This window comes from Equus quagga, chromosome 13 (genome assembly GCF_021613505.1).
Source record: "Equus quagga isolate Etosha38 chromosome 13, UCLA_HA_Equagga_1.0, whole genome shotgun sequence".
In the NCBI taxonomy this organism is placed as follows: Eukaryota; Metazoa; Chordata; class Mammalia; order Perissodactyla; family Equidae; genus Equus; species Equus quagga.
The window spans coordinates 85,443,074-85,464,484 of record NC_060279.1 but is presented as its reverse complement, the minus strand read 5'-3'; the positions used below and the strand labels follow the sequence as shown (position 1 = coordinate 85,464,484).

Below are 21,411 nucleotides of genomic sequence, written 5' to 3'. Positions count from 1 at the left end.
AGGGGGAGAGAGAATCTCATCTGTACCTTGTGCAGCGTCCTCACAACATCGAGGAAACAGAGGTGCAGAGGAGAGTTACTATCCCACGATCACGGTAACCAGTCAGACAGGACAAAAATTCCATGCCTCCATGGTGCTTCCCAATCAACTGGGTTATGCGTGGTGCCAGTGACTTGGGGCACTTTCTCCTACTTCCTTCCCTCCTTAAGCAAATACTGAGCCTCAGATATATGCCACACACAGGCACTTGAAGACGATGCATGTGAGAGACGGCCTGGCGTGCCTGGCCTGGACACAAGGGATGCGGAAGGATGCGCGCACGTCCCAAACCTGCGTGCTGCTCCGTTTCACACGCTTTAGGAGCGGGTGCCACCCACTCGTTACGCTATTGGACGACCTGGGATGAATGATAACAGGGCCAACGAGGGGAAAGGGGTGGACCCTCTTGCCCAGCTCCTCCCCCTTGGCCCAAGAGCTGTTTTGATTGGCAGATGACTTCAGCTCGGCCCCCGCTTTGAAGTCACCTGTCTGTCTCCGATTAGGTACGCGGCCTTTAACGCCCACTCTCCATGCCTTCCTCCGCTTTCCCCACCCACTTCCAGGACCAACCAATGGCTTCAGGGAAGAACATTCCCCCATAACCAATTAAAAAGGCCTCCAAACTTGACGGACGACTTCCCGCCCCTGATCAGCCTAGCTCCTCCCTCCTGCCAATTGGTTTAGGAGAGGGGGGCGGGTGCATCCAATCAGCACGACACAGGCCTCTTGATTGACGCACCGGCCCTCGCGCTGGCGTGTTGTGCCCTGAGGCGGGAGGAGGAGGAGGAGCGGGGAAGAAAACCTGAGCCAATCCTAGAAGTCTGCGCGGGAGGCCAATCGAACGCCGCGCCTTGGAGCGATTGCCCAATCCGCGAGAGGGGGCCGGTCGCATCCCTGACCAGGGCCAATAGGGCGCGCCCGAGGGACAAGAGCGACGTGCCGCCGGAGCAATGATCGGCCTATATTCGGGGCTCGGGGGCGGGTCGGCGCCAGAGACGAGAAGAGAGGAGGGGAGGCCTCCTCCGCCGCCGCCATCTTGGACCGGGCCCGGTCAGCTTCCGCGGAGCCATCGGCAGACGCCGCGGCCTCCCTTGAGCCCCGACCCCGTCGTCAGAACAACCCCGGGCCCACTTCCCCCAACCCCACTTCCGCTTCGCGCCGCTATCGCGATAGCGCCCGGGCCCGGGGCGCGAGAAAAAGGCGGCGGGCGCTCGCCTCCCCCGCCTGTCGCGATAAGCTCCTCAGCGGCGGCGCCAGCTCCTGTGGTGAGAGCGTCAGGCTCGACTGGGCCGGACCCCTTCCCCTCCTCCCCCCGGCGCCGTCGACCGCCCTCCCCGCCGCCTCCGGCCCCGCGACACCGCCGCCTGTCGCGACATGGCCGCCTCCGCCCCCGTGCGGCGCCCCCGCCCCCGGCGCTCGCGGGCTCCTCGCGGCCGGCCCTGCCGACCCCGCTCCCTCCTCCTCCACGCTCCCCGGCGGCGCCCGGGGGCCTCCCGCGACCCGGCCCCGCGTGGCGTCCGCGTCGGGCCCCGGGGGGTGTGAGGGGTGAGCCCCGTCCGCGTCGGGCCCGGCTCCTCGCTGGAAGGATGGAGGCGCGCTGGCCGCAGGTGCTGGCCCTCGGCGGCGTTCCCCTGTGCTGGGGGGCGGTCTCGGGGCGAGGCTGCCACCTTCCCGTGGGCGCGGGGCTGCGAGCCCTCTGGACGGGGACCCCAGTGGGGGCGGGGCCGCGGCTCCCGCCACGTCCCTGCGCCGGGATGCCGGCCGTCCTCGGGGGACACGGGTGGGGGACGAGCGCCCCCGGAGCGGAGCTGCCGGCTCCCGCAGTTGGAGCCTCCGCCAAACTTTGCGCTGGATGCCGACTCTCTGCCTCTCCGTGTGGGTTCCTCTCGCCCACCTCGGGGTCCATGTGCTGGGGGCGACACCTCCTGAGCGCCCGCTTTCTCCCCGTTGCTGGCGATCCCCTGTTGTGGGCAGTGCAAGCGCCCGTTCTTGTACCCGCCTCTCCGTTCAGGGACTGTCACCTCCCTCAGCATGAACACTCCCGCCCTTTTGGTTCGGGTTTGGTGACACCTTCCCCCACCGCCCTCCCCGTGTAGGCTGTCCCTTCCCCGAGTCTCTGGTTTCTGCCCTCGTTCACATGAGCCCCTCCGTTGGGGTGTAATCCTTCCCACCCCACTGGGTATTCGTGTCAGGTCCTTCCCTGCGGATGTGTCAGCTTCCCAGCGCCAGGCAACCCTCTTGGTGGAGAGGTGCGGTGGTGGGACCGGGGCTCACAGCTACCCACGCCCACCCTGCTGGAACCCCCCCGGGAGTATGAGGCTTCCCAGACCTGAGGTCCCTGTACCGGGAGGTGTGGGCCTTTCTGGTCGGGGTTGTGCTTTTTGTCCAGGGTGAGGAATCTTTCTTGGTGTTGCCATTCCTAGGGGTAAGGTTCCTGCCTTCCTTGGTATTGGCCCCTCTTGGATTTGAGGTGTCTGCGCCCCAGTGTGTGTGTTCCCACTGTGGGACTAAGGACCCTCTCAGGTGTCAGAGCCCAGGGCTGATGCTTCTGCCTCCTCATGATGTCTCACTCCATGGGCCTAAGGCTTCTGCCTCTCTCCGGAGCCACAGGTTCCTGGCTGTGAGGGGTGTAAGATGCCTGAGACTTAGGGAGAGACCCCATCGTCATCACTTTCCTGAGGACTAAAGATCCCTCTGCTGTAACCTTGCCAAGGGGGCTTCCCAGTCCCCCACCTTGGTATTGAGCCTCGCAGTGGGGAGGTAACTATCTCCACCCCAGGACCTAACATCTGCCTTCCAGAGTCTCATCCTCTGTGTGGCAACGTCAGTAGCCTCCTGGGTTAAGGATCGCCCTCCAGCATCACTTCCCAGTAGGCCAGAGCTCCTCACTCGTGGTGCAGGGCCTCTCTGCATGGGCACAGGACAGCCCCCGGACTAGGGACGGCTTGGTGTTATTTCCCAGGACTAAGCCTTCTGCCCCGCTCCTCATCAGGCCTCCTTGTGTGACAGTGTCATTTTCCCCAAGGTGAAGTTTTGGGACCTCTTTGTTAGTCTTGGCCCTCATTTAGGATCGTTGGCTCCTGCGGGTCTGGCGCGCTGCTTACCCCACCCACCCCCTCAGTATGGGCTCCTTACTTGTAGGGATGTGCCTTCCTCTTGGACAAAGAATTTCTTTTGGTTAAGTCTCCTGGGCTGAGATTCTCAGATTCCTTAGTGCTGTTTGAGACCCCTCACTATGAGAGCACAAGCTCTTCTGTGCCCAAGATGCCCCCCTGTCTCAGAGTAGGCCTGCCATGGTACCTTCCCTGGGAGATCTTGGTGGATTCCCCAGAGCCGTGGGGTTCTTCTGTGGTGGCATCTCCACTTCAAGACTCAAGCTCCAGCTTCCTTTCTCTCTGATCCCTCACTGAGGGATCTAAGGTACAGGCACCACCTTGATGTGGGGTATTTCTTTGGAGGGATGGGTATGGCCCTAGGGCTGAGGCTCCTGCCCACTGTAGTACCCAGCCTCTAGAGGGTGCGAGTGCCCTGGGCCTGTGGTACTTGCCTTCTCAGCTGAGGAGCTGCCTCCCTCAGATCAGGTGGCGTTCTCTCTGGGTCTCAGCTGTTGCCCACTTGGAGGTTCTGTCTGAAACATCACTTCCTGGGCTGGGGCTCTTGTTCCCCTGGCACCTTGCTTCTAACACCTTCAGGACTTCTTGCTGCCACAGTTCTGTTCCCCTCTGGAAGTATCACCTCCTCCCCTGGTCTGGGTATCCTGACCCCACAGCGTGGGGATTTGGAGAGGGCACCTTCTCCCTAAGGAGTGCGGTGCCTTGTTTAGGGTAGAAACTGGGTGTCTTCCCCCTCTGGGTGGAGCGCCTGCCCCTGCCCTATTGTTGGGCTCCTGGGGTGGAGGCCAGGAGTACAAGCTTGTGTTTAACATTCCCAGGCAACGAGAGGCTTTTCTGTGTTGGGGTGTTGGAGCTCAGGCCCACTCTTGGTCAGTATCGCTGCACACCTCAGTGTTGGGGTCCAGCCTCGTGAGCTCCCAGTTGCTCCTTCTCAGTTTACTGAGGCCCCTCTGTGCAGCTATCTCCTGGGTCTGTTGTCTCACTGCTTTGTTTCCTGGAGCTGGGATTTTCCTCCTGTCGGGATTGGGCCTCACCTGGGCATGTCAGCTGGTCCTGGGTGGAGGGTGCTGCCATTTCTCTTGGTTGGCCCTTTACAGAGGAGATTACACTTGTACCTCAAGTCTAAGGTGCCACACCCACTACCACCCTCCAGACTGGGTCCCTAAGGAGGGTGCCAGTACAGCCTCCCTGAGGTTGAGGGACCTGCCCTGGCCGTGTTGGGCCTCTGGTTCTAACGCGTGCTCTCTGATAGACACCGTCCCACGTGGTAACTACTAGCCACACGTGATTTAAATTTCAACTAGTTAAAGTAGAAATGAAAGTTCAGTTCTTCCATTGCAGTAGCCCCGTTTCCAGTGTTCGGTGACACAGTGCAGATATAGAACATTTCTGTCACTGTGGAAAGTTCTGTTGGACAGGATTGTCCTCAAGACCTTCCCTTGCCAGGAGTGGGGACCCTCTTAGTATGACTTTTCTCTGGGTTGATGCTCTTAGTCCTTGGTGTAGGGCGTTTCTGCCTTTGCAGTTAGTGCTGCTCTGGGGTGTCCCTGCCCTGGGTCTGTAGAATTTCAGTACAGGCCCCTCTCGGGGGGGTGACCTCTCCTGGCAGTGCAGGAGCCCTCTTGGCATAACCCTCTCTCCTCAAGGCTCCTGATCTCCCCTGGTTTTGGTGTCAGGCCCTAAGATGTGGCTTCCCCTGGGCTAAAGCTCCTGGTGACCCCCGCTTAGACCTCAGACTCCCTGGGTTGCATGAAACTTCCTTTAGGGTGGAGATGCTCCTCTCTTTCAGGATTGGGCACTTGCCCTGATGGTTCATGTTTCCCTGAGTCTCAGTTACAGTCCATTTGATATGGAATTCCTTCGTGAGTGCAGACAGCGCTCTCACAGTGGAGTCCCTCTGGCTCTCTTGTCTCCATAAGAGTTCTCTCTTCTCGCAGTCCTCTTTGGGTAATGCCTTCTGCCCCCAAACCTCTAAGTCTTGTTGGTGTCAGCCTCTTTGGGTTAGGAGTGTTGTTGCCTTTGGTTTAAGGATTCTGCTCTAATATAAACTTTGTAGAGGTCAAAGGCCCTCTTCTGCTTGGATCCAGTCTGCCTGTATGGGTGGGTTTAGCTCTTCACGGTCACAGGCATCCCCCACAGCTCTGCACGTACAGTGTCAGGCTCTCCTCCATGAGGAGCAAATGCTCTGTCTCCTGACTTGTCTGACAGGGTAACCTCTCCCCGTGTTAGGATTCTGGTCACCTCTGCAGGAAGTGTGGTCTCCAGGTCTCTCCCTCCATCCCTAGCAGTCAGTGTGCTGCGTGATTTGTTCCTGCTCTGAAGAATTCTTTTGAGTGTCATCTGGAGAGAAGGTGCTTCATGCTCTAGGAATTTTCCACTTAGTGGGTCAGAGGCACACAAAGAGTACATCTATTTCCTTGTTTCAGCAAACTTCCAGAGTCCTCTTGTGAGCCAGACTCTGTGCTGGGCAGTCGAGGCAGCACAGGGAGAACAGGGCCTGGTCTGTCATCGGATAGTAAATGCGTCTTCCCTTTACTGTCCCATGCATGCCACTGTTCCCAGCCTCCTTCACGTCTCTGGGTTTGGACCAGCCTGGAAATAAATGTGTACTCCTTTCTGATCTCTCCCAGCAGCGTCCGCCTCCAAGAGAGTATGAAGAGAGTGCGTCTGTAGGGCAGGGAAGATGGCGGACAAGCGCAAACTCCAAGGTACCGTGTTGACTGCCCACTGCTGTGTGGCCATGTGCTCACTCTCCTCGGAGCTCCTCTTTGGATGCCTGCTGCTTTGGCAGGATATTAACAGCAGCCCTCCTTCCTCTCTGTCCAGGTGAGATTGATCGCTGCCTCAAGAAGGTGTCCGAGGGCGTGGAGCAGTTTGAAGATATTTGGCAGAAGGTACTAGGGCTGGGGCCCTAGAAATCTGGGTCTGCATGTCCAGATGCTAAGGACCTGAGAGAAGCAGCTTTGAGATGGATTCGAGGGTGGGGGGGTCCCAACAGTCCCTGACCCCCAGAGAAAGAGCCTAAAGCTTCACGACTGGAGTGGGCACTGGGGCAGCCATTGCCACACTGATGCCTGGTTTCTCTCCATCCCTCAGCTCCACAATGCAGCCAACGCGAACCAGAAAGAAAAGTATGAGGCTGACCTAAAGAAGGAGATTAAGAAGCTTCAAGTGAGGGGCTGGGGGCCTGGACTCCTGTGTCCTGAGGGTGGAGGGAATGGGAAAAGTGGACTGCTGGGTCCCAGGGAGAGGAGGCGGCTGGGGGCCTCAGTGCCTGGGCCCTTAGGCAGTCTGACTGTACGGCTTTTCCTACCTGCAGCGGCTGAGGGACCAGATCAAGACATGGGTAGCGTCCAACGAGATCAAGGACAAGAGGCAGCTCATAGACAACCGCAAGCTCATTGAGACGGTAGGAGCCCAGAGCCTGGTACCTGAGGGGTGGGAGGTGGCTGGGTTCCTGGGTCCCCAGAGGGCAGAGGTGGAACAACCAGACTCCAGAGGTCCCTAAGAAAAGTAAAGTGTCTGCACCTAGGGGAAGGGGAGGGGAGATGGGCTGGAAGCCTGAGAGTTGGGCTCCCGAGGCTCAGGTCTGAGTGTCTGCTGGCCCTTAGTCGGCTCCTCTCCCCACTTCGGGAGTCCTCTGCCAACTGCGCTCTCCACAGCAAATGGAACGGTTCAAAGTTGTGGAGCGAGAGACCAAGACCAAAGCCTACAGCAAGGAGGGCCTGGGCCTGGCACAGAAGGTGGACCCTGCCCAGAAGGAGAAGGAGGAGGTCGGCCAGTGGCTCACAGTGAGTCAGGGTAGAGAAGCCGGGATGACCTCAGGGCCCTTACCCCTAGGCGTCTGAGGAGACTCTGACTGACCACTTGCCTTCCCCCTCCCTCCCCCAGAATACCATCGACACCCTAAACATGCAGGTGGACCAGTTTGAAAGTGAAGTGGAGTCACTGTCAGTGCAGACACGCAAGAAGAAGGGCGACAAGGATGTGAGTGGGGGGACCCAGGTGCCCAGAGGACAGAGATGGGCTGGCAAGTGGGAGAGGCCAGCTCTTCTGGCCTGTAGGAGTCAGAGTCTGGGATCCTGAGGCAGAGAGGGCCAGCAGCTGGGGCTAGGGGTCAAGAGGCAGGATCAGGAGGGCCTAGCAGCTGCCTGGGGGTGATGCAGGGAGCAGGTGAGGCTGTCTTGGGTCTAACCTGCATATCTGAGTACAAAGGGGCCCTCAAGAAGAGAAGTGGTGGAGGGGGACAGCGCCGAGTTCTGCATGGGTTGCAGAGTCAGTGTGAGACCTGAGGGACATCCAGGGCTGGGAGGTCCAGCAGCTGAAGCTGTGGCCTCACAGCACATGTAGGGCCCTAGGTCCTAAGGAGAGGACAGTAGGTACAGACAAGAGGGGACACGGAGGAATGGTTCATTCGGCCTGAAGGAGAAGAGGGGTCTGGGACAAAGCCAGGTGCTAGGGACTCAGATTCCCAAGATCCAGGATTGCAGAGTGAGTTCACAGGGATGCAAAGCATGTCTGTGTGTTGGCACAGGAAATACAGGGAGCTGAGGGGAGTGGGGGCCTGGGAAGTGGGGGATGTGCCAGAGTTGAGCGTCTGAGACTCTGAGGGGTTTGGAAACCAGGGACTTGGAGAGGAGGTAGAATAGCTCCTTGCACAAAGTGGGGATTTGGAACTGGGGCTAAGATGTCAAATCCCACAAGGAATTGGGGCCTTGGCAGGGACCAAGGGCCTAGGTGCTAAGCTTCTGAATCTGGGCTCCCTAGGGGGTATCTGTATGGGAGGCAGGGTGATGACAAAGATTCTCATGGTCATCGACAGCGAGCTTTCCCCAAATGGGGATTGCCATTATTACTGTGGGAGCAAGATGGGGAGGGGCTGTTTCCATATCCCAGAGGGTGGTCAGAGCTGATGAGTGGGCTCAGCCGAGATGGGGGGAATACACTTGAGAGATCTGGGTGGGCAGGTGAGGTGCAGCTAGGGTCAAGTTGAAGGGGAGGCACAGGGGTCTCTGGGTCCTCTAAGGTCTCCAGGGATGTCTGAGGAGGCAGCTGTGGGATCCCTGAGGGGTCAGGAGCCTAAGATTGGGTTCCCACAGAGATCAGAGGGCGGGCAGACTCCACACTGCCCCATGCCGAGAGGGGTGGAGTGGAGCCTTTGGGTCTCCATAGGGGTCAGGGACTGAGGACAGGTTCTGTGGGGGCAGGAGGGGCCGGGGCAGGCACCCTACAGCCCCTGAGCCTGGCCCTGGGCTCGCCAGCAGAAGCAGGACCGGATCGAGGGGCTGAAGCGGCACATCGAGAAGCACCGCTACCATGTGCGCATGTTGGAGACCATCCTGCGCATGCTGGACAACGACTCCATCCTTGTCGACGCCATCCGCAAGATCAAGGACGACGTCGAGTACTACGTCGACTCGTCCCAGGACCCCGACTTCGAGGAGAATGAGTTCCTCTACGACGACCTGGACCTCGAGGACATTCGTGAGGCCGTGGGTTGACCTGTGAGCGCAGGGTGGTGAGGGCCAGGTGGGAGGGCGTCTGAGCCAGCTAAGCACACCCTACCCTGCCCCCACAGCACAGGCGCTGGTCGCCACCTCCCCCCCTAGCCACAGTCACATGGAGGATGAGATCTTCAACCAGTCAAGCAGCACGCCCACCTCGACCACCTCCAGCTCTCCCATCCCGCCCAGCCCGGCCAACTGCACCACGGTGAGGCCTGGGGATCTAAGTCCCTGAGGAGTGAATGGTGGGCAAGGGCTGAGGAGGTGGGGGGCTGGGTCTCTCAGAAACACCTGGGTAGAGTAATCAAGGCACTGAGGATCCTAGGTGTCAAGGGTCTGGGTTTCATGGGTCCTGGGTCTGGTGGGAGGCTGGTGCATGGAGTGCTCAGGCAGCTGATGCGTTGGTCAGGGATCAAGGGTTGGATTCCCTAAGGAGAACAGCTTCCTGGTTCCTTAGAAGGCTGGCAGGTAGTGCTGGTTCCCAGATGACAAGGACCCTGGGGAGCACGATTTCATTAGGTTCCCCAGCGAGATAAGGTTATAGGTACTGGGGCCAGAAGGTCAGTCAGCTGGGTCCAGGTCCCTGGGAGGTTCAGAGATTGGCATCTGTCAGGGTCCTAGAGGTCTCGGGTTTCTGACCATGCCTCTCCCACCTCAGGAAAATTCTGAAGATGACAAGAAGAGGGGACGCTCGACAGATAGTGAAGTAAGCCAGGTGAGTGGGATGGGCATTGGACATTGATGAGCACGTCACTCATTTGTTGGTTGGTTTTCAAAGGCTTATTAAGGCCTGAGTATGGCCACAGTGCTGGGCTTTAGGGACCCAGGAGGGTCAGAAAGTAGTGCTGCCCTGAGGGAGGCCTGTGGCATTAATCAGGGCAGGTGTGGGTGGGCAGGCAAACAAGGGACTGCTGGTGCTGTAGTTGAAGGGGTGGTACAGGGCGCCCGCCTGGCCTGGGTGGTCAGGAGATGCTGCTCCAGAGGCACCTGCCCTGGGTGTGAGAGGAAGACTTGAGTTTGCTTAGTGGGGAAAGCTGGATGTTGCAAGGTGGGGTAGCGGCAGGTAACACAGGCAAGTCGTGACTGAAAGCTTGGAAGGGTCGAGAGGTGAGCCTGGCCAGGCCTGCAGGGCTGACCGTGAGTGCAGGACCGTGGGTAGTTGAGTGAGGGGCCCCGACTTTGTGGACCAGCTCTGAAAGGGCCCGACAAGCCTGAAAAATGATAGATTTCTCAAAAACCAAACAGGTTTCTTTTCTTTGGGACTTCTCAAGGCCTTGGCTGCACTGATGATGTACACTGCGAGTGTCCAATAGGGGAAGCACTTCTCAGGATTTCTTTCTTCCCCCTAGTGAGCCCTGTGAGTTCTGTTAACACTCACAGGCTGGGAGCACACTTTGGGAAACACTGCTGCACAACAAGGAGGTCGTTAGACAGGAGCTTGCTGGACCCAAAGCCTCTCTAGGCTGACAGGAGGGCCAGTCCCAAGGAGGACCCTGAGGCAGGCGGTGCTGAGGCTGGTGGGGGACCTGGGCAAGCGGGCCTGGTGCCAGAGGGAGTTGGTGTGAGCTGCCCGTGGGGCATCAGGACAAGTCCAGGAGGCAGTGAGGATGGCAGCCCAAGTTGACCGAGAGCACTTGTCTATCAACAGCCTGGGGCAGGGGCTGCTGTGGGCATGTTACCAGCCTCTGCTGGCTGGGGTGTTACTCACTAACAGCCCACGAGTTGCTTTTGTGACCCTTTAAGTGATGTGCAGAATTACTGTCTGATTCTCAGCTGTTTTTCGCTTCTCTTGGACTTTGGGCTGCTTCCAGCTAATCTCATACTGAGGACATTTAGGTGTTTCTCCACCACTCCCTGTTGCTGGACAGAGGGGTTTCTCTTACACCCAAGTTATGTGTCAGATCCCTGTGGGACATTGTGGGGAGGTGTCCAGGCAGGACGTGGAAAGCTGGGTGCAGGCTAGAAATGCATGAGTGTTTTAAGCATGAAGGTGGTGATTGAGGCCATGAGGGTGAGTGAGGTCACCCAGGTCCCCAGGAGAGGAGGGGGCAGTGAGGCCAGCGATGACAATGGAGCCCATCTTGTGGGAGGAGGGGCTTGCGGGAGGCCTGGCAGACCTCCTGGCCCGCTGGTTCCTGACCCTCTTTTTCTCTCCCACCCGCAGTCTCCAGCCAAAAATGGCTCCAAGCCTGTCCACAGCAACCAGCACCCTCAGTCCCCAGCTGTGCCGCCCAGCTACCCCTCTGGCCCCCCGCCTGCTGCTTCTGCCCTGAGCACCACCCCCGGCAACAACGGGGCCCCCGCCCCAGCAGCGCCCCCAAGTGCCCTGGGCCCCAAGGCCAGCCCAGCTCCCAGCCACAACTCGGGCACTCCCGCCCCCTACGCCCAGGCAGTGGCTCCGCCAGCCCCCACTGGGCCCAGCGCCGCCCAGCCCCGGCCCCCCAGCGTCCAGCCTGGTGGGGGAGGTGGAGGCAGCAGTGGAGGCAGCGGAGGAGGCAGCAGCAGTAGTAACAGCAGTGGAGGTGGAGGCGCTGGCAAGCAGAACGGTGCCACCAGTAAGCGGGGAGGCTGCGGGAAGCAGGGGCAGGGCGCGGTCCTGGGGTAGCTGCTGACAGCCCCTTTCTTCCCTCTTCCTTCCCCCAGGTTATAGCTCCGTGGTGGCAGACAGCCCGGCGGAGGTGGCTCTCAGCAACAGTGGGGGCAACAACTCCAGCAGCCAGGCTCTGGGCCCTCCATCTGGCCCTCACAACCCACCTCCCAGCATCTCGTGAGTGTCTGGCCTTCGGCAGGGTTGGGGACAAGCGGCCTTTTGGCACAAAATTCCCTGCTCTTGCCAGTTGGGTCTTCCCCACACGCTGTGTGTCTCACTCACCTGGTTAGGTGCTGTGTCCCCTCCTCTTTACAGCTGGGACGCTTGTATCTATATGTCCTCCAGCTTTGCCCTCAGGAATATCGTAAAACATTCCTCATCTAATTGGGATTGTTCTCAGAGCCCCACACCCCTTGGTGACCTGTTGGAAGGCGCTCTGACTTTCCCTTTCCTGGAGGAGCTCTGGTTTTGTGCTCCCCACTTTACTGTTACCTGCTCCAGGGCCTACCTGACTCCATTGGAGGGCTCAGTGAAAGATCCCAAAGTCGTCCTCCCCCTCCCCAGCCATCCCTCCAAATATTAGATGAAACTGATCCACTGGGTCTGCATTTTCTGGAAGAATGCCCCAAGAGAGCGCCTACCCTCCTGTGTGGGATGGGGGAGGACGAGCCCAAGGGGGCATCTGTCCAAGGCAGCTTGTTTTGTGCTTGGAACATTCACTTCCCACACCCTCCACTTCCATGGACTATTCCAGAAAGCCTGTTTCCTAGTGCACATTCAGCCATGTGGTCTCTGCTGGAGCATCCTGAGGACCCTCATTCCCAGCTCCACAGCTCTTCTTTACTGATAGGAAATGATCCCAGGGGCTGGTTCTGCCTTTGCCCTAAGCCCTCCCAGGTCCTGTCTCTCTGTGTTCTCCCTGTTCTGACTCCTTCCCCTGATCGCCCAAGCCTTCCTGTCCATCTCACCCTCAGGGGCCCCCTTCTAGCCCCCCTCCCTTGTCCTCTCCCCAGGAAGGAACCCAGTGCGGCAGCCCCAACAGGCGCTGGGGGCGTGGCCCCAGGCTCAGGGAACAACGCGGGGGGACCCAGCCTCCTGGTGCCACTACCTGTGAACCCTCCCAGCTCCCCAACGCCCAGCTTCAGCGAGGCCAAGGCAGCCGGCGCCCTGCTCAACGGACCTCCACAATTCAGCACCGCCCCGGAGATCAAGGTGGGCCCCGCATGTCCCCAGCAGGCCCCAAGTCTGTGTCCTGGCCATGTCGTCTGCACTCCAGACATTCGCTGTCCCCTTTCTCCAGGTCTCTGCCTGCCACCTCCACCCCTTGCTCTCTGCCCGTGGTGCACTTGCTTCTCCTCCAGGTCTCCCTTCACCTTGTCTCTGGGCTTCTCTTCTCTCCCGCCCCCAGACCTGTCTGCCCTCTAGGTTCCCGCCCTTGCTCCTGGTGGTACTGGCTCACTTGCTCCCCAAGTGTCCACCATCATCCCCTCCAGCCCTCAGTCTCCAGCCCCTTCTCCTCTTAAGATACACCACTCTACGCCACGTGACCCACTGTCCAGCTCACCATCCTTTTCCTTGGAAGAAACCATTTAAGTCAAGAAAACACTGTTGACGTCTGCTCTGAGCCATGTTTGTGCTAGGTGGACGCACCCAGTTCCTGCCTTCTGTGTACATGGAGCGGAGCGCGACCGTACAGGGCGTGTCTGGTCAGGGCTGGGGCAGAGGGTGCTGTGGACCCACACAGGCACATCTGACTTGGGGAGATGGCCCAGCAAGGCCTCTTGGGGGAGTGATACCTAAGCTAGGACCCAGACCTGGGCAGCTGGGGTCCCAGTGGCAGGAAAGGCTATCAGGAGGAGTGGTTCTCCCGTGCCGTTCTAGGAGGGGCTGACGTTGGAGTGGTAGGTAGAAGGCTGGGCGGGGCTCAGCAGAGAGAGGAGGACAGGGGTGTCTATTCTGCAGGAGAAGGTGCAGGCTGGCTGCAAAGCTGTGATGGAGGGGTGTCTCTGGAGTGGACACTGGGGTGCCGATGGCCAGGGTCTGGAATGGCAGCAGCAGGACGTCAGGTAGACTTCCTGGGCCAGTGTCTTTTCACCTGGGTTGTGTAGGAGGCAGGGTGAGAGTGCCCGACTGCCCAGGTCCAAGGCCCAAGGATTGCCCTGGGTGCCTGCCTTCATCTGGAAAACAGAAGTGATCTCTCTTACACCTTCAGCGTGACTGGATTCTCTGGAAGGCTGTCATCTTCATACATGTAGCTCTTGGAACAGTTTCTGGCCCAAAGAGTAAGCACTCAAGCATAAGAGGGATGATGGACAGGAAGTTCAGTGTGTCCATTTTTCTGGAGAAAGGGATCAGTAGCTTTGAGATTCTCAAAAGGGGTCCATAACATAAAGAAAAAAACGGTTAGTGGGGTGGGTGACGGGGGGAGCTTGGAAAGGCTTTGAGTGGAGAGAGGACAAAAAAAGACCTGGTTGGAAAGGCCCCTCCAGAGCTGGTGAGAACAGGATGAGGGGAGGGGTGGTGTGAAGGTCTGGGCTGGAGAGGACAGGCCCAGCTATGGGGGCATGGTAGGGGGACGGCCCTCCAAGGGAGATTCAAGCACGACAGAGACACTTCGGTGACTGAAGGGAGCAGGGCTCAGGAGACTGCTGCTACGCAGGGATGGAGGAGTCAGCCGTGACTGCTCTAGGCTGCGGCCTCGGGGCTGGAGGTCCAGTTTTATCTTACCACCGAGGAAATGGCATTCCAGAGTTGGCAGGAGCCTGCCGCGTGGCCCCATGCCAGCCAGCAGCAGAGGGGGTAGATGCGGACATCTGCCTCCTTAGTGACATCATGTGTGCAGCTGGCAGTGAGTGGGTGTTCTCCAGGTGTGTCAGAGGTGCGTGCCACTGTGTCTCCTGTGACAGGAGTGGTGCACCAAGTGCTGCTGCTTGGGCTTTCCTCTGTAGTGTGTCGTCATATGTAGTATGTACCTTCAGCATCACCACACGGTATTGCATAGTAGGGCCCACACCTACTAGGCTCTCCTCTTCAGTGGGTGGCTCCCTGTGTCCTGTTTTTCTCCTCAGTGTTGGGGGCGGCTGTGAACATTCCTTTATACTAACGGCCTCTGCTTAGCTGACCCTCCCACTAGAGCAGGTGAGAGTGTCAGGACCTGTAAGTACTGTACCAGCTCTCTGCCCCACAGCCTGAGGCTAGGCACCTCTTCCCTCCCCAGGCCCCTGAGCCTCTGAGCTCTCTGAAGTCCATGGCAGAGCGGGCAGCCATCAGTTCGGGCATCGAGGACCCTGTGCCGACGCTGCACCTGACCGAACGAGGTGAGGGTCCGGGCATGGTGGAGGCAGCCCAGCGAGGAGAGGCTGGCCCCACACCAGCCTCACCTGAGGGCCCGGCCCTGCCCCTCCCCACAGACATCATCCTGAGCAGCACGTCGGCTCCCCCGGCCTCGGCCCAGCCACCCCTACAGCTCTCGGAGGTGAACATACCGCTGTCGCTGGGTGTGTGTCCACTGGGGCCTGTGCCCCTCACCAAGGAGCAGCTCTACCAGCAGGCCATGGAAGAGGCCGCCTGGCACCACATGCCCCACCCCTCAGACTCCGAGCGTATCCGGTGAGGGGCTGCGGGCATGGGGCTGGGGGCTGGGACCCGAGTCTGAGGGAGGAGGCCACGATGGGGATCTGGTTCCCAGTCCTGAGAGACTAGGTAAAGCTTGCTGGGCACCTGCCTTGGGGCTCTCCACAGGAGGTGAGGACTGTGGAGTTCAATGTTGGGGTGATGAGGTAGCCCAAAGCTCCCACTGACGTATGAAAGGTGGGGAGCAGGGAGGCCAGGTTCTGCCTTCCCTGATAATGGAGAGGCTGTGGGCAGATAAGGGGGTGGGTTTCTGCCCACCCTCGAGACAGCAGGAGCTGGTGGGCACTGGAACTAACCCTCTTGTGCCCCACAGGCAGTACCTGCCCCGGAACCCCTGCCCGACGCCCCCCTACCACCACCAGATGCCACCCCCACACTCGGACACCGTGGAGTTCTACCAGCGCCTGTCGACTGAGACGCTCTTCTTCATCTTCTACTATCTGGAGGTACAGCAGGGCCCCCGGGGCAGCCTCGGGCCCCCCGGCTTCGCCGCCCCCGCCGCCGTCCCCCCCCCGGGCGGGGGGGGGGGGGGGGGGGCCCCCCGCGGCCCCCGGGCCCCCCCCCCCCCCCCCCCCCCGCGTCCCGGGCCCCCCCCCCCCCCAACCTGCCCCTGTCCCCACTTCCAGTGCAGAGGTTAGGGCCAGGCAGTCCCAGCCCCCTGTCCAGTCATCCTCCAGCATGGCCCACAGTGCCCGTGCCCAGTTTAATCTCAGCTCTCCCTGCACACTGCTTACTGGCACATCTCTGAGCCTCCCTGGAGACCACTAGGGAACTGTCCAACCTCTGCCTGACCCCAGTGAGTCACGGAGCACATTCACCCTCATCCCACCGTGGGAAACTTTCTAAATTGCCTCCTCTCAGCTCTCATCACATGTTAGTTTCTTTTCCTTCTCAAAGCATCTCTGAAAGCAATTTCCACCTCCTGTCTCATTTTCCTTCTGACCAGCATTGGTACGTTTGTGTGCCCCAGCCCATCTCCTAGTTGGACTGTCCAGCCCACCCTTGGTCTGTGGCGGGGCCCGGGGTCAGCCCTGATGCCCTGCCCTGTTCCCCTCGACCCCTCCCATTTTGGGGGCCCCCTGATCCCCCGCTCCACCCTTCCTCCCCCAGGGCACTAAGGCGCAGTACCTGGCAGCCAAGGCCCTAAAGAAGCAGTCGTGGCGATTCCACACCAAGTACATGATGTGGTTCCAGAGGCATGAGGAGCCCAAGACCATCACTGATGAGTTCGAGCAGGTGAGGGCCCCTCCCTGTGCCCCGCCCACTCTGGTCCCGCTGGTGGAGTCAGGGTAGAGTCCTCCCTCCACGGTCAGGATCGCACCCCTGCTGGCCTCTCCTGCCTCCCCCTTCTCCCTTCACCACCAGCCTTCAGCCAGCTTGGTTCCTTGGGCCATTTGTTCACCTGAGCCACTGTCATCTTCATTCTTCACTTGGCCAACTCCCAGTCACCCCATGAGTCCTAGCCTTAATGTCCCCTCCTCAAAGGAGCCTTCCCCAGCCACACAGCCTGTGCGTGCGCTGTGCGCCCCTCCTCTGGCACGGTGGGGTATGTGGTGTCTATGACCCACGACCATGGGCTGCACTGCACAGGGACCTTGTCAGTCTCCTTCCCCCCATGTCCCCAGCACCCAGCAGAGCAGGGGCTCAGCAAATACAAATGGGGAAGCCATTTTTTCTAACGACCATCTCATGTTCTCGTAATTAATTGGAACCTCCCACTTCTCACAAACACTCTGGAGCCAGACTACCTGGGTTTGAACCCAACTCTAGCTGGGTGACCTTGGGCAGATCACTTGAACCTGTGTCTCCATTTCCTTATGTGTAAAAACGGGGTGACAGGACCCGCCTTATGCAGTTGTTATAAGGATTAAATGAGTTAATAACATGTAAGTACTTAATGGTGCCTGTTACGTAGTAAGTGTCATGGGCGTATTGTATTTTGTTTCAAATTACTTTCAGTTGGTGTGTTCTGTTTCAGTGGTTTTTTCCACCAAATATTCGCCTGATGCCAAGTACTGAACAAGGTCCTTGTCCTCAGAGAACTCAGTCCCCCCCCCCTCAGTTCTTTGAAGCATTTCAGACATTCATGCAGAACCCAGCCCCATTCCCACTGTGTCCTCTGACACTAGCCACAGACTTCCTGCCCATCCTGGTTTGGTCCAAAAGTAATCCTCCGAGTTAGTATATTTCACAGCATCAGTCCTTCAGAGAGTCCCACAGCATCACTGTCACCAATAAAACATCTGTCCCGGCAGCGTGCCTGGATGTAGACTCCGAGCCTGTTCCATTCTCTAAGGATGGGGGAATGGCCGCAAGGGTTTTGTGAAGACTAAATGCTAGGACATACGTGACGTTCTCAGCACCTGATCAGTGCTCAAAAGCTGCAGCCATCGTGAGAAGCAATAGAAGGCTTTGCAGATGTGCCGGGTTGAGGCCCAGCTCTGGCACGCGACCGCGGGCGTGACCATTCTGCGCCTCCCCGTGTTTCCTCTAAAGTGGGCCTGATGAGCTTTCCTACCTGAGAAGAGCATTGTGAGGGTGGAGTGAGACGGCGAATGCATGCAGGGCAGCTGGCCTGGTGCCTGGCACATCCGTGGCCCTAAGAACTGTCCCCTCTGTCTGTTGGTCCGGCCCAGATCCCTGACCACCTCCTCGTCCACTCACTGACCGCCTTCTCCCCCGGCCAGGGCACCTACATCTACTTTGACTACGAGAAGTGGGGCCAGCGGAAGAAGGAAGGCTTCACCTTTGAGTACCGCTACCTGGAGGACCGGGACCTCCAGTGACACCGGCCCCTCCCTCCACCCTCCCCTCCCCCCGCATGCTGATCCCCCTGCCCAGGTGAGGGCCCTGCCCTGGAAGACTGGGGGGAGGCCCCAGGCCATGGGGCAGCCCCCTCCCCCAGGAAGCAGGGAGGGGGCCGGGAGGTTTTGTCTTCCTCTCAGCCCCGCCCTGGGGGCCCGGGGGCGAGGGCTGCCCCCTCCTCCCCTCCCCAGTGAGGGACATTTTTTGGTAAACCTATTTTCATTTTGGAAAATATTTATGAATAAATAGTTTTATATGACGGCTGGCAGTAGCGGCCTCTCCTGTACCCCTCAGGAGTCAGTGAGCCAGGGGGGGTCCTGCCGCCGGGGGCGCCGGGCCAGCTGGGGGTTGAACTGGGAGTTGTACCGCCTCCGCCGATCGTCTGCCTCTTCTGGCTGATCCTCCTGGGGTGCTGTGCCTCGGACCCGGGCCAGCAGGGCCTCTGCACGGGCCCTCTCAGCCCCTTCTCGCTGAAGACGTTCGGCTCGAAGCTGGTCCAGGGACGGGGGTCTGCGAGGAAAGGAGTCCAGTCAGAAAGCTAGGAGCCCTGGAAGGACCCACCCTCTGCCAAGAGGGAGCTGCACCTGGAGCCCCTGCCTGCGTGTGCCGTGCTCCCAGCTCAGCTCCTGAGGGCTGCTGGGACCCGGGAGCTGGCCTCACCTGCCAGGGCCGAGGACCTGGGCCTCCCCAGGCTTTACAGTTATGTGCCCCTCAGAAAAGCCACTATTCATCAGCTGTGTGACTCAGCACACCCTGGCGCTCTCGGCCTCAGCTCCCCCTTCCGTAGAAGGAAGGAGACTGGTCAGTCTACGCCCTTTGCTGAGGGGTCCTGGCATCCTGGGGCACAAATCCGCTTTTATGTAGCCCCATGGTTCTCAAGCTCTTTGGTCTCTCAAAAATTGTGGGCCTCTGAGAGTTTTTGTTTCAGTGAATTTTATCTGTTAATACTAAGAAATCTTGAAAACAAACATTCCACTAGCCATCAAAGCAGTAGCGTTTTCTCACATCACGGAGCCTCTGGAAACCACTCGAGAATGAGAGTGAAAAAGTTAAGTGATGGTGATATCAAAACAGGTGTTATGAGAGGTGTCACTACCCCCGGGGTCGCCGGGCCACATGCTGAGAACCACGTCTCTACCCAGCCAGCCCCGACCTCGTGTTCTGTCGCTGGTGGAGCGTCCCTGGTGCCCACATGGGCCCCAGCAGGCTTCCTTACTCTTTGGGCCGATGTTTCTCAGACCCCTCCTTTTCCTTTTTGCTGCAACGACTGTCGTCACCACTGTGCCTTCTCTTCTTCCCCAAGTGCTTCTGCATCTCCCGCAGAGGGTCTAGGCGGTTCTTGATCTTCGCATCTGGTCCTGGGCCAGGCTGGGGGCCCCCTCGCCCAGGGGGCAGCTGGTACCAAGGGGGCTGCGTCTGGGCTTCCGCTGCACTCTGGCCCAGGTACGTTAGGATGCCCAGAGCCTTCTCTTGCTTCTCCTGAGGGGCCGGAAAAGATGGAAGAGACAATGTCAAGTTTGTCTCCCCTCAGGGAGCCTTAGATGTGACAGTGGGGACACAGAACCAGTCATTCAGCTAACAGGTGTTGAGGGCCTGTCATGAGCCAACTCTGCCATGTGCTGGGGACACAACAGACCAACACAGGTGGGCTCCTGCCCCGGAGGGACAACGGCAGGTTCAGTAACAAAAAGCATGGGAAATGGAGGATGGGATGGAGGTGCTCTAGGGTTCAAAGGTGGCACCTTCAGGGAGATTAATTGAAGAAAAACCTGAAAAAAGCAAACAAGGCAAAGGAGGGACCGAGGCAGGGGGCTGGCCATCAGAGTCTGACGAGAAATCCCTGAGAGCAGGTGAGTGACAGAATCTGATCTACACTCTACAAAGCTCCCTAACACTTCCCAAATCCCTTTAGCGCCTGACATCAGGTTGGAGACCCACTTCCTAAGCCTGGTGGGCTGGGATAGCAATACTCGCCACTTGTTGAGCGCTGTTTCGGTTCTCTCACCCCCACTCTCTCCCTCTACTCCTGCCAGTCACACCTGAGGGCAGAGTGCCCCTCCCCCAGCTCTATCCCTGACTGATGTGATGAAGTGGGCAAAGCCAGCTTACTTTCTCCTGTCGCTTTTCTTCCTCGTACTCTTTATTGCCTCTGGTCACCCCTTTCCCTTCCTCCAGCAGCTCCCGAAACAGGTCCACAGGGCCAGAACTTGGGGCTCCTGCCTCTGCTGCTCCAGGCTCAGGTAGCGAGTTCTGATGCCTGGCTTTCTTCCGTAGGAATTCTGTGCGGGCCTGGGGGAAAAGAAAGTTACAGGCAGAACACTCAGAACCTAGGTGTAATTCAAGGAACTGGGAGTCGGTGCCGACCACAGAAAATCACCATCCACGGTGCTGGGGGCTACAAGGAATGGAGCAGAGGCACTGGGAGCCCAGAAGAGGCACCTGTCCCAGCCTGGGGAGAGAGTAGGGGAATGAGGAAACGCCTTTCAGACAGTAAACCAAAGGGGTTCCCAATCTTGGGTGACAATAAAAACAGCTATAAAGGCAGCCAAAACGGGTCTTAGGACAGGCACTCTGAGTTCCAGACAGGGCTCCAAGTCGCTACCCGCAGTTGATTTGCAATTTCTACTGATAAATGTGAATTTTAAAAGCCAAGCCCAGCTCCCAGCCAGTGCTGAGGCTCAGAGCAGCTAAAGGACTGAAAACTGGGTGTAAACCAAACAGGTGGGGCGCTATAAAGAGCCTCTGGTGTTAGAGAGCGGGAAGGAGGGCCGCTGCAGGGAAAGGGCTCGCCCCACGGAGAGGTATTGACTTGTCCCACTGTCATTTCGCTGTGGCTTCCTCTCTGAAGCCATCTCACTTCTCTGAATGTAGGTGACAGCGCCCCTCCAAGAACGAACGGCGCTTGAGAGATTTCGCAAGTCAAGAGCTCTGTAAGGGGCGAGCATACAGTAGGCTCTCAATAAACAGGGTGTGGACGCAAACTAACAAGTGGTCCGAGTTTCCTTGAACTGCCCAGGGGTTCATTTACTCATAAGTTCCTACTCTATGCCAGGCACTACTCTGGCCTCGTGAAGTACACGAATAGAGGAAACTAAGACGAGGACGAGGGCGAAAGGATGCCCGCGGAGACAGGGACGGACTTCCACCCGCGCCCGGTCCCTACAACCGCAGGGGACACACTGCGCCTGCACCGCCCCCCACTTCCGGTCCCTCCCCAGGCGCCTGCGCGCTGGGCCCGGGAGCCCCGCCCGGCCGCACTCGGACTTTACCTCCTGCTGAGCGAGTAGCACCCTCCGCTCACGCTCTTTCTCCTCTTCTCGGGCCTGGGCCTCGTCACGCCGCACGCGGGCGACATTGTCCTTGTTCCGGACGTGCCAACTCTTCTTGGGCAAGATATTCATGGCGTCGTAGCCGTTCACAGACTGGCAGGCCCGCCTCCTAGCACTTCCGATTGGCGAGAGGATGCCCCGCCCTGTTATTCCTGCCTCGGACACGGATTGGTCCTGGGATAGTTAACACGCCCCCCAAGGTCTATAGCGAGAGCTGATTGGCTAAGATTCTCGCCCGAATCTTGGTGTCACCTAGCGACTGCCTCTCATCGAGGTTCCGGACCAATCACAAATGTCCCCGCCCCCGACGCTACCGGACGCCGCCGCCGATTGGCTAGCACGCCCGTCGAGGCCAATACATCTGATTGGCTTGTCTCCCCGCGGAAGCCTTGCCCCCA

General features: G+C 58.9%; 2 protein-coding genes across 4 annotated transcripts; one reads left to right on the top strand and one right to left on the bottom strand.

The window, feature by feature from the left end:
• The first annotated feature begins 1,047 nt into the window (after positions 1–1,047).
• On the top strand, positions 1,048–17,944 carry CNOT3 (CCR4-NOT transcription complex subunit 3). 3 transcript variants are annotated; one of them, XM_046682406.1, is made up of 18 exons: positions 1,048–1,304; positions 5,786–5,860; positions 5,979–6,046; positions 6,249–6,323; positions 6,472–6,561; positions 6,815–6,943; positions 7,044–7,139; positions 8,414–8,636; positions 8,731–8,864; positions 9,315–9,371; positions 10,821–11,211; positions 11,300–11,423; positions 12,260–12,458; positions 14,464–14,563; positions 14,657–14,855; positions 15,193–15,325; positions 15,990–16,115; positions 17,567–17,944. In XM_046682406.1, the coding sequence occupies exons 2-18, from the start codon at positions 5,836–5,838 to the stop codon at positions 17,663–17,665; spliced, it is 2,268 nt and encodes a 755-aa protein (XP_046538362.1). In that variant the 5' UTR covers positions 1,048–1,304; positions 5,786–5,835; the 3' UTR covers positions 17,666–17,944. The 3 variants fall into 3 exon arrangements, with proteins under 3 accessions (XP_046538362.1, XP_046538361.1, XP_046538364.1); XM_046682405.1 differs by having other exon boundaries at positions 5,783–5,860; XM_046682408.1 differs by having other exon boundaries at positions 1,049–1,304; positions 5,783–5,860; positions 8,417–8,636.
• LENG1 (leukocyte receptor cluster member 1) lies at positions 17,033–21,207 on the bottom strand. The gene is made up of 4 exons (XM_046682434.1): positions 20,954–21,207; positions 19,794–19,973; positions 18,901–19,163; positions 17,033–18,194 (listed from the first exon to the last, which is right to left on the bottom strand). The coding sequence occupies exons 1-4, from the start codon at positions 21,083–21,085 to the stop codon at positions 17,975–17,977; spliced, it is 795 nt and encodes a 264-aa protein (XP_046538390.1). The 5' UTR covers positions 21,086–21,207; the 3' UTR covers positions 17,033–17,974.
• Positions 21,208–21,411: the final 204 nt, after the last annotated feature.